The sequence below is a fragment of the Gymnoscopelus braueri genome (assembly GCF_963280865.1).
Source record: "Gymnoscopelus braueri genome assembly, chromosome: 6".
Taxonomy (NCBI): Eukaryota; Metazoa; Chordata; class Actinopteri; order Myctophiformes; family Myctophidae; genus Gymnoscopelus; species Gymnoscopelus braueri.
Genome location: NC_137607.1, coordinates 34,306,991 through 34,319,638, shown reverse-complemented (window position 1 = coordinate 34,319,638; position 12,648 = coordinate 34,306,991). Strand labels below are relative to the sequence as shown.

The window sequence follows — 12,648 nt, the reverse complement described above, 5'->3', positions numbered from 1 at the left end:
TTTTTTTAGAAACTGTAAAAGAAAAGTGCCATCAAACAAACTATTGCCTTGACTCCTCATACACACACACACAGCTCCGCCTCCAACAGCGACCCAGAATAAGCAGCAACAAGACAACACACACAAGACCTTGCTGATGCACACAAACTGATTTAGCTCTGTACATAAAAGAAAAAATGGGGTCGCCAAAAAAAATCCCTCATAATATGGGGTCGTGGTATAAAAAAGTTTGAGAACCCCTGCTCTAAGGCTTACTTTGCATGCCGGTGAAGCGTGGCAAAAATGGCTGATCTACAAGCTTACCATGTATTGTGCCATAACGTGTTGTGAGCTTGTAGATCGGCCATTTTCAGCACAAATAAATCCAGCTTTTAGCTGCCTCCTCTTGCCTGTGATGTCCCGCTTTCTCCTACGTGGACGTATCCTGCTTACCATCAGACAGGAGGTTTTAGCCTCACACCGCAGATTGTCAGGTGCCTGGGGAACTCAGGTTTATAACGGAGTGTTTCGGTAATGAAACACACCTGAACCATTCAGGCAGTTCCCATGTATAGTTAAAGCAGAGTCAGTTTAAGAATTCATATATACTACAGTATGTCATCCGTATGACATATCAGAGCTCTAGTTTGAAGCTGTAACTGTGATGGGTTCAGAAGTTTGACACACAGCAAGCAGTGGAGTCAACAGAGTAAAAGGGTGGGCTTAATGAAAAGGGACAGACAACAAGAACACTGGCTTTTATTTCACCAATTTAGATTTGGCTTGTGTGACCTATCCAGCGTTTGTAGTTCTTCAAATGGGGGAAAGGGGAAAATAAGGTAACACTTTCTCTGCAGAATATTGCTGACACACCCACATCAGGACCACCACATCCAAGATGACAGATGTGGCTCATAATTGGAATTCCAGCCAATCCCTGATGGATTATTGGTTAGTGCCTGCATGTAATTCTGCAGTAAACACTGCACCGGATAGTAGATTGAATGTGTCATTTTACTGTAAAAAAAAGTTCCAAAAGGTTGAATAGTCAGGAAGAGTTGATAGGGGCCCTTCTTTATCAGAGTCCAGATTCGCTCCCTTGCCAGGACAGTTGATATTTCCCCTTTATACTTGAATAACAATTAATGCAGATATGCAATTTATTGGGCGGTGTAGCCGCCCCTATAAGTGGGGTTGGGACACCTCATTAGTACACATTTGCTGTACTGTGATTGGCTCATTAGTACACCCCTAGCGGTACTGTGATTGGCTGACTCTATTGGCTGACTCTATTCAGCACTGTGATTGGCTAGCGAGACACATGATGACATTAATAACCTATAAATAGGACTATGCAATTAAAAACATATTTTTTTTTAAGTGAGCTTCCATCACTGTGATGACCACTGTGATGACCACACCGCCCACTTCACACTGGGTGTGATTTTTATGTTTTTACCACTCAATTCAACTCAATGCAGGCTGTTCTTTTGTTGTCATTTTCTAGTTGCAAATTTAAATTGTGGACACAGTGACTTGGATATCTGTCTGCTCATGCAGTTGTCTGGACCTAAGGACAAGTCAACAAAAAGGAAAATGTGCAAAGACTCATTCATACATCTAAAGTTTGAAAGACTGTATCCACTTACCATGTTTATTGACGACACAGGCCCAATGCTGTTCACAAATATGTCAACATCTATAACAGTTGGTTTAACTGCAAAAGAGACAAGACAGAAAGCAAACCATGAGACACCATGTTCTTCCATTTTGTTCTTTTTAAATCACAGACATAATGATGGAAAATCAATAGCAGTTACTGTCTTGCTCAGAATCCAATAAAGACTAAAGAGTGCCTGGTCGGCCAATGTAGCCTGACAGTGCATCGCGGGTTAGACGATCCCGACGATCTTTACTCCATGTCTCTCCCAATCTCTCTCTCCCTGTTTCCTGTCCATCTCCACTATGCCTATAAATAAAGGCAGAAACCCCCCCAAAAATGTGAGTGCCTGGTCACCGAGTTATGTCAACAACAGTGGCCTACTGTACGGCGGCCTACCAAGTACAGCATATAGGGTTTAAATAATGGCCAGTGATCACCCAAGTGTCCCCTTCAACATATGCCTGCTTCAGCTACGCCAATCTCATTGCTTTTATACATCGCTTGTGTACAAAATGTTCTCCAAAATGCTGCCAGTAATGTACCCAGGTAGTTTTGAGTGCTCAGAGCATTCACAGCGGAAGGGTGGAGGGCACCTTGGGAAAGGACATCACAAGGACACTTATCTGCAGGGGTAATACAGCTGAATTACTGTATTACTGTACAGCTGTAATACTCAATATAGCTCTAGTAAGTTTTTCCCTCTTTTCTGTGGCTAATAAAATCTGAGGGCCTTGTTCTCGTACAGTGTGCTGTTGTCTTCAGGGTGCAGAGAGTAGACGTGATCAGCGAGTACATCGTCTCCGGCCCTTCTCAGCCTTATGTTGAGATTTCCGACTGGTAAAAGTTTAGTAAACTTTGGTGTCTGTAGTGTAGAGTATGAGTGCATTACCGTCTTTTAGCTTCTGTAGCTAATGTAAAGTACATAGTGGTATGTGGGGGAAAAAACTAACTGACACATCCATTATTGGAGGCTGATCGCTGGCAGGATGCCGCTGGGCCCACTGTTCTCAGGCTTGATATCATGTTCCTTACAGTGCAATATGTGAAAATCCCCTTGCACCATGAAACATATATTACTGTTTATTAAAACTGGGACAGTAATGTTGAAGTTGAGAGTGGGGGGTTATTAGGTCTGCCATGATCAAGAAAGATAATAAGATAATCAGTCTTCATAATATCTACAATCCTCAGATAATAATGGGAAAAGGTCTGGGGAGGGGGGCCCACATGCTTGCACTCAGGGTCCTTGTGGCAGACTTGACCACTTAAACCCTATATACGGTAATTAGGGTGTGTTCGGAAATACACATTAAGAGTACTGGAGCGTACCCCAGGTGATCTCTCTACATTCAGAAATTCAGAGAGTGCACACTGACCACTCTGAGGGAAAGGCCGGGTTGTCCAGGGTCTGAACAATGGAGGTGGAAGTCATGGCAACATTTTATCATTGCAGCTTTTTTGGTACTTCAACACCCACCACTAACAAAACAGGTAATAGTCATGTTTATACATGGGATGAATTTTAAAAGATGAAAATGGCAACGTTATTTAATGAGTATCTATTCTGACTGTTTGTAAATGAACTCATATCAGAGCACTCTACGATGTCAACACCAGAGTTCTCTGATATGAGTTCATTTACAAACAGAGTGCTCTGAAATCTGGGCAGATTCTCAGAGCATAATTATTTCCAAATGCACCTTTAGTTGATCAGAGTCCCCATAGCTCTGTAGTTCGCTCCTTATTTCCCTCAACACCAAATCTCTTTGCCCCATAACAGGGACACTATGGTTCAAGTATGTGGTTTTCCTATGGAGCTAATTCTATTATTCCAAGCAAGGAGACACTGAAGCAGACATCAGAGGAAGCTTCAAGAACTGCCCGTGATCCCGTTGCTTGCTTGGACAAAAACCCTCTCTCTCCATACACTACCATTGAAAATACCTTTGAATACCCCACCAAACTTCTTAGGTTTAGCAAACTCAGCATAAACAACCACTGCTATGCTGAAGGAGCTTGCTGGTTGGTCGGTCAGGGAGTCACAGGGACCAATCAGATGGCTGACATGGGGTCAGTTGACAAGCAGGACCAGCAACAGTGCGTACTGTAGCCCTTCATAAACAGCAATGTCACAACATAATAATGATATAATAATTTGATAAAATAATTTGCCATAACCGTATTTGTCACTGTATATTTGTATATCAGTGAAATTTGGTATTTGCATTTAACCCATCCTAAGTATCAGGAGCAGTGCCTCGGGGAGCAGTTAGTGGTTAAGTGTCTGGGATGCCCTCTGGGATGCCCCCTGCCCCCCCCCCCCCCCCCACACACACACACACACACACACACACACACACACACACACACACACACACACAAAATGAGCGAGACATTTGATATCTAAGGCAAGCAGGAAACAGAATGACAAAATAGTTTGGAGGAAATAGTGTGGAACCAAGGACAGAGATTCATTCATTCATTCATTCAGTTTGACGTCAGTTTGATGCGAATCCCCCAGAGCTGTCCGGTGCCTAAGCCATGTGTTTGAGTCACAAATACAGTCCAAACTACAGTTCTCACAGTTGTTGAATTAGGCTGTTGTTTAACGGACCATTTTTATACCAAATGAGAGCTTGTCCAAAGGTACAGTAGGAAATATGTTTGTAAAATACACATTAGTTAACTAACGTTAGCAACCGGAAGACTCAAAACAGGACAGACATCGTTGTGGATTAGATGACATATACTTAAGTGTTTGTAACAAGGACGTCATGAGAAGTGCTGTAATCGTGATGAGACTACAGTAGAACAACGTTTACTCTTAAAACATCAAATTCTTATGCTTAGCTACAGCGTTATCAGAGCCAGAACAGCATCTATTTATCAATGTCAGTCAGGACCTGATGCCCCAAGAGGTCTGACAAACAGTACAAGTAATCGAGTACCCCAATACAAGAATGTGTACTGGAAATGTCTTAAACGTAGCGTGTTACTCTCTGCATCATGTCACGTGGATCTACACTGCTGGGTGTGAAAATAATACCAAACTGGTCTCTGACAGAACTAATAATACCCGGTCTCATTCCAAAATACATCTTTGGCAACGTCCAAAATGTGTCACAGTAAGCAGGAAAGGCTAGTAGCCGCCTGCCTGTGGGTTTGACGGCTCCCCACTAGTGAATGCTGCAAGTGGTGATTGCTGCACCACTGCACCGCCAAAACGTGTTAAGGACATTTGAAAAGTGTTTTTCTTTCTTTTGCACTCTCCAAATGTACACTTTCTGGGATGTTCTGAAATGTTCAACATCTCTGAAATGGAAATGCTTTCAAATCAGTTAAAGTGTATGCGGCCTAAGGGGCTATGCATTACTACAGAACAGGTTCAGAAGACGGAATTTAAATGTGGGAGAATAAAAAATGGGGGGAGGGGCAGCAGACAAAATGAATATGCACCTGTTCTGTTGGAAAAGATGGAAAAGGTGACTTTGAGACTAGCCTTAGTGATTTTATGGGGATGTGTGAACATTTTATGGCTTACAGTTGATAGCAGTGCTATAAAACTTATCGAAGCTCCAGCAACAACAACATACTGTACCTCAAACATTCTATAAAAGCCTTGCATTCAGAGCAGTATGTTTGCACTCTCTCTCTCCGTTTCCCCCTGCACAGGCAAGGCAGATGGCTGCCCACCCGAGAGCCTTATTCTGCTAGAGGTTTCTTCCCGTTAAAGGGGAGTTTTTCCTATCCACCGTCACCAAATGTTTGCTCAGGGGGTAAACGTAGAGTCTCTGCTCTATATGTAAAGTGTCTTGAGACAGCTTTTTGTTTTGGCACTATAATAAAATTGAATTGATTTGGCATTATACTTTTGCCCTTCCCTAATGCTGACGATGATTTCTGGGAAGTCTCTCTGCAGGGGGAATGCGGTTAATGTGGGCCACGGGTACCTGTTTGATGGCCAGAAGTCACTTTAAATGAATCCAGCAGGACAGGGTTTGGACACCATCTGGATAATCCCCATTAGCACCATGATATGACATCATGGACCTGACAACAACCCTTGCCATATGCTGCCGACTCCAGGTCCTTTCAATGATTAGATTCCACATCAGGTATTTATTACAGCAGTGGACCTCAACAAGATTTGGAAAATGATCAGTGACCGGTGTCATTTAAATTACATTGCACATTGATGGTCATTGCTCGTGACCATCAACAGAAATCCTCTTTTAAGCTGGCAGTTTTGGAAAGTAACATGGAAAGTACATTTATTAAAATGCTGTACTTAAATATCATTACGAGGTACTTTTGCTTTACTTGAGTAGGCATGTGTCCATTTTTCAGTACTTTATACTTCTACTCCACTACATCTCAGAGGCGAATATTGTACTTTTTACTCAACTACAATTATTTGAAAACGTGTTACAAGTAACTTTGTAAATTTACATGATTACAAAGATCATCAATTAAGCTCTATTATACAAAATAATTCAGCCAATGTAAAAGCTCACGTGTCGTGAGCTTGTAGATCTGCTATTTTTAAATTTTACTGAAGTATTAATTCAAGCAGGTAAAAAAAAAGGCTTCAAGATCAATTAACATCAGTGAACAGGCACTGAAACAGAATTGAACCACTAGTAAATAGCTAATCTACAAGCTCACAACAAGTTGTGATGCGACGACCTCACGTTGTCAGCTTGTAGATCTTGTAGCTTGTCTTTTTTTAAATGTTTCGTAGATTTCCACCAATTATGACATGCCCAAAATAGGGATGCCAGGGTGAGAGTGGTTAACCCCCCTTGGAGGGATTATAGTGCACGCTTCAACAGCATCAAAGCCCAGCTCAACAGGATCAGCAGTGTTGTTGGTAAACCAATAGATTGATATCAGGTTCTACAACAGTAGGTCAGAGCCTAATTCAAAATGTTCTACAATGGACAATACATCTTTTAGAAAGAAAAGATTACATTGAGATCAAGTGCAATAACAGTAAAAACCAAGAACTCAAATTATAGGAAAAGAAAACAGAAGGTTATGTACAGTACAGTACTATATGGCCATGATCATTGGCCCATCTATTATTCTTTAGCTTTTTACCCCTTTTTCTACCCAATTTAGTCGTTATGCCAATGAATTCCTCCCCACACACATTTCTGTGTTGTCACTGCTGTCGTATCCTACTGACTCACCTGCCAGTGAGGAGCCCCCACCGGGTGAACATAAAGCCTTCGTTCTACTCCTCCCGCCCGACACTCCCTGCTGACAGCTGGGGGGCCGCCCCAGCCCGTAGGAGTACGTGTAGTGACAAATATCACCATCCCCGCCCGGCTTCGCTCCCCCGAACACGGGCCAATTGTGTTCGTTTAGATGAAAAAAGCCAGACGCACCGTGATGGATTTGAACCCACAACCTCCTCCACGGTGGTGGGCAGATACTTTACCACTGCGCCACCAGAGTGCCCCGGCCCATCTATTCTTGTTTTGGACAGCAACAGATGCATTTGAACCGTGTGCACTCCTGACCTAGCCCAAGGCCTGTCACTTTGATCTGGGCTGGTCAGCGGGGGAAAGGCTATTCTCCAACTGAGCAGGTTCATTACAACTTAGCTGTCATCGAGATGAAAGCCCAACAATTTAACATGGGGGCTAATCGAACTGCCCATTTCACCGCTGATGCCTTGTCTTGTGTGCGAGAGTAAAGTGCTGGCCCAAGCCGCTTCTCTATTTACTCACAACCATAGATTTTAGCATGCCACTGAGCAAACATACAGTACATCTGTATGAGATCTTGAGATAAAGTGTTTGAAAACGCAGTTATGGGCAATTGGGCATAGCACCTACAGTAACTGTATGTTAAGTTCAGAGGTGGAATGTAACGAAGTACATTTACTCAAGTTTGTACACTTGAGTAAAATCCTGAGGCACTTTTAATTTACGGAAGTATTTTTCATTTCTTCACACTTTATTCTTACTGCACTAAAACTCAGAGGCAAATATTGTACTTTTTACTCCACTACAATCATGACAACTTTAGTTACTATAGTTACTTTGCTGATTTAGATGAATACACATATACATTAACACATTGACTACCAATGACGTAGATCTACTTCATCTCAAATCCAACGCTTGACTGCCATGGAGAAGGACAGACGCGGAAATGACGTCAGAAGAATTCACCCGGTCCACTGCAATGTTATCAGATTTACAAAAATACATTTATCTCCGATTTCTTTTCCCAGATTGTGTTTCTGGTGAAAACAAGCTATTTTCAACTGCCGATAACAAAAAAACGTTAGATCGCAGTTTTATCCGGTAGATAGAAGAGACCCTCGTCCTACCCCCAGACAGCTTTTGTTTACATCTGTGTGTGTTACATCCATAGAGTTAAAAATAATAGAGAGGGCACCGGATATCCCCTCCCATCCACTTGCATTGAGTTGCTCACCCAGCGCATGGACCGAAATCACCCCTTCTTCCGGGTTGTGAAATGTGATGACCGCGTTTTGCGTCACAGTGGCCCCAGCCGTTTTGAGCTGCAGTACCTGCAGCATGTCCAATGCGCTTCAATGCAACCACTGGGTTCCGGGGGCTTGGTTACATCGTGGGTTCCGTGGGTCGTCAAAATAAGGTAAAAACATTGGTGGTGGCGGATGAATTAATAATTAATACCCGTTTATTAATAAGTTTAAGTGTTACAACAGCAGTGGCAACACAAATGTGTGGGGAGGATTTATTGACAACAACTAAATCGGGGGAAACAGTTATTGGCGTAAAATATCTGAGTGCTTCTGCTGCCACTCTAAGAAGGTTATCAACTTCGGTATACTAATGAGTTGTCTATAATAATTAGCTATAATGATGTATAAAATGTACTTAATAGTCTTTGTAAATAAACAATAAGTAAGATGGGAACTTCCATGTTACAGATCACCAATGGAGTTTGAACAACTCGACTCGTTTCCATGCTGCGAGTCAGCTTCCAGACAAAATAAAGAACTCTGGTGCTGAGTAAGTTTGGCTCCGAGTTTGGTCCAATTAGTGTTGGAATGGATTGAGAAAGTTATTTTCTGTGAACTCTAATTTCCTTTCAGTTGGTATGAAGGAGCCCTTTGCACAACTCAGGGTATCCTTGGAAGAGAGAGAATAAGATGAGGTGTGCGTCAGTGCGAGTGTGTGTGTGTGTGTGCGATAAGCTAAGATGGTAGTATTCATAATATTTTGACATGCATGGATAAATATACAGGTACCTCTTGTGCCAGTAATTAGTAAAAAAGAAAAAGAGTTATTCTTGCAGCTTCCTTGGATCTCTGGATAGTTGTGAAACTTTATGGCATTCCTCCACTTCAACAAGAACAGTCATTGCTCCACTGGGCCAGTTATTTTTTATACCCTTCTCCATGAAAATAAAGCCTGAAGACCTTACTGGCACATCAACCCATATAGCTGGAATATTTCCAACTGCTGACAAGAAATGTCACCTGGGTGATTCTTTTTGCTTTTCTTTTAATGTGATATGTACGCTACAACATGATTGTCTCCGCCAGGCCGAAAGGCATGGCGAGAGAGTATGTTTTCCACCCTGTCCGTCCGTCCGTGTGTCCGTGTGTCCATGTGTCCGTCCGTCCGTCTGTGACCAGCTAATCTCTGGCACCGTTGTCTTGATCGCAGTGAAACTGTGCACACACACTCCCTGGATGCCAATTCAGAACCTTTGCCCCAAATTCTTCTCATGGGCCTTTTATAGCGCCACCAGGAGGCCGATTTGTGCAAAACACATTTTTTGACAGTACTCCAACAGATTTTGTCCAAAAGTCACGCAAATCGGTACACAGTATCTCTATAGTCATTAAACGAAAGGAGTCTTTCAGATTTCTCATATTCCATCCTGATTGGCTAAAAATGTCTTCCAAAGTTTGCAGGAGTGCTCCGTTTTGAACAAAATGCCTCAAATCATGAACACAGCATGCAATTTCCGTGAAATTTTGCACGCACAGTCCCATTAGGCCGAGGAAGAACTACCATTTGAATTTTGTCAAATCAGCCTCATGGTGGCGCTATAACAGGCCGATTCGTGCTTTTACCTATAACTGCACCGATCTGTGTAAAACTTTGTATGCACACTCCCTAGAGGTCAAGGAAAAACCTTTGCCCTGCATTTTTCACATCTGCCTTTTATAGCGCCACCAGGAGGCCGACTTATGTAAAACACATTCTTTTATACTACTCCTTCCAATTTTATCCAAATTTCACGCAAATCGGTACACATGATCTCTATAGTCATGTGATCACGACGGATGTGTTTGATTTTTCATATTCCATACTGATTGGCTAAGATTGACATCTAAAGTTTGCATTATTGGCTTGTTTTGAACAACATTCCGCAAATCATGAACGCAGCGTCCAATTGCACTCAAACTTTGCACGCACATTCACACTATGTTGAGGAACAAATGCCACCCTTTTAACATTGGCCTGTTATAGCGCCACCAACAGGTCTAATTTAGCAAAACAAATGTTTTTAACAAAATGCCTCAAATCATGAATGCAGTCAGTGTCCGATTGTCGTGCAAGGCCTAAGAAGAAATTGCACCCTTTTCACGTTGGCCTATTATAGCGCCACCAGGAGGCCACAATAGCCTACCTGACCTGGCGGAGACCTGTGCTCCGAGGAGCACTTTTTCTAGTTATGTCATGTTTTGTTACTCTACTGACCACTATGATGAGCTGGTCAGCATGGCCTGGTCATACCGTATAGGTAGACACATGTATAACACGAAACCAACTAATTACTCCCATCGAAGCAGGTCACAGAAAGCAGAGCAGATATAGGTATGTCAGGAGGATAATGGTGCGTGTCCTGGCACCTTGACTAGGTATTGGTCAAGAAGTGCCAGGCCACACACCATTATCCTGCAACCCAAACACTCAGCACACACACATCTGCTCTCTCCTCACATGTTCACATGGATAGACCCCCCAACACTGACCTCTAGAAATAAATCCCCAATTCACACAAAGGCTTATAGGCTACAATTGACAATAATGCTCGACTTATACAGAGTTGCACACCGGTGTCGCGTGCCTAAAATAGCTGATCACGTTCAAGTTCACAACACGTCACAGTGTGACGCATTGTGAGCTTGTATCTGTCATTTCCAGTGTTTAGTTTAATCTATTTGAAAAGCAATATCACACAGGTTAGTAATTTTTGAGGATGTGACACAATAAATAAAGTCCAGGACCTATTTCCATCGTGGTCCTACACATAACAAAAACATGACAGATCACATGATTGAGTGAGATAAAATAAATAAAACCAATTTTCACAACAAAAACATTAAATTAAAGCAGAACGGCCCTTACTAACATGATAAAAAGGTTACATATACTACTTATATCACACTGGAATCTTGTCCAATAGCCAGTGTTTAACCCATTAACTCTTTGCCTGCCATGGACGCGTTAACGCGTCAAATTCTGCCAAGGCTTTCCCTGCCAAAGACGAGTTTGGACAAGTTTTAGTTTTCAGTGGTTTTCCACTAGATGGCGTTGTTACCTATCCTATGGATGATGCTTTCACTGCCTGATGACGACAGACCCAGGAAATTACGTCATTTAAAAAAATAAAAACTTGTTTACTTCAGAAGCAAAGATTTGAGTTACAACTATTTGTTTAAAATATATATATATTCAAAGATTTGCACAACTGTTCAAGATTCTTCAAAAATAGCAGATCTACAAGCTGATAGCGTGGCACGAGCTTGTATATCTACTATTTTGTATAGCTAAGTATAAAATGATGGTTAAAATGACAGATGCGTTCCCGGTCTTAATGGGTTAAATGTCAAACTTGAAGTTAATTTCATTGAAGTTTCCAGGCTGTTCCATTGTGCAGCGCCAATTTCCATAGCTCTGGCACGCAACTAAGCATAAATCAGACTTAAGCCTCCCTCATGCCACGCTAGAACAAACAGCTACACGGCCTACCTTGCTACACTGAAGTCTGCTGGTTGAGAAGAGGGGCCGTTTTTCTTTCAATTATGTCCAATACATCTGGAAACTATCCATGAATGACATTGTTACAGACAGTTCTTGATGAGTACCAGGTCTACTGATTTTTGCCCACCTGAACACCTGTATTACCCAGAAATTACACACCACCACTTACTGCTGATTCTAATGTTGGGAACCATGCCGTGCGTAATGGACCCTTCGCTAAGCCCCACCCACTCCACTCTGTGACTGGTGGTGCGAAGTTAGTCACACCCAGGCCTGGCAGCACCTGGCAAGCTCTGCTTCTCACCCGTTGACTTGCATGTTAAATGATGGCTTTTCCCCTTAAAAATAATCGATCATTTCAGGAGCAAGAGCTTCAAAATCTCTTCTAAATCTAGTCAACAAGGCCTGCAGTAGGCTATGCACTGGACAAATGTGCATGACATTATTTCAATTAACTAAAAACATGGGAAATGTTAGAGGGAGTAATAGCCATGGATACACGACGGTCGACTGTCACGACCGTCATGGATGAACTTCAACCTGGTGTTTGCACTTTCTCCATTTATGGCCCGTACATCTACTGTACATAAACGTTCATATTTCAAATATAAAGATCCCATGGCCATGGATGTTACATTTATGTATGGGCTCTCAGAAGTACCTGTATCATCCGTATTGTTCAATAAAAAGCATTTTAATCTGATCGGTGGCCATTTTCTCCATATGCTTTCAACTGAGCAACCCTATCGGTTGGTAGGTGTATTGCACTCTGATACATTATGAGAAAATGGCCACTGATCGGATTAAAATGCTTTTTATTGAACAATAGAGAATATACGGGTACTTTTGAGAGTCCCGTGCATAATTGTAACATCCGTAGCCATGGGGTAAGCACTTTATATTTGAAATATGAACGTTTATATAGATGTACGGACCGTAAATGGAGAAAGTGCAAACACCAGGTTGAAGTTGATCCATGACTGTAACAGGAGTTTATGTACC

At 42.1% G+C, this 12,648-nt stretch overlaps 2 protein-coding genes across 2 annotated transcripts in view; both read right to left on the bottom strand.

Moving 5' to 3' along the window:
• The window catches only part of tprg1 (tumor protein p63 regulated 1), a 701,399-nt gene that overhangs the window by 77,728 nt on the left and 611,023 nt on the right, over positions 1-12,648 (bottom strand). The gene's annotated exons all lie outside the window — the stretch shown is intronic.
• LOC308087417 (gamma-aminobutyric acid receptor subunit gamma-3-like) overlaps positions 1-12,648 on the bottom strand; it is a gene marked incomplete at both ends in the record, with an annotated part of 163,634 nt that overhangs the window by 115,064 nt on the left and 35,922 nt on the right. The window contains one exon of the mRNA XM_080431235.1: positions 1,629-1,696. Within this exon, the coding sequence (XP_080287361.1) occupies positions 1,629-1,696 (68 nt within the window). The remainder of the gene's footprint in view (positions 1-1,628; positions 1,697-12,648) is intronic.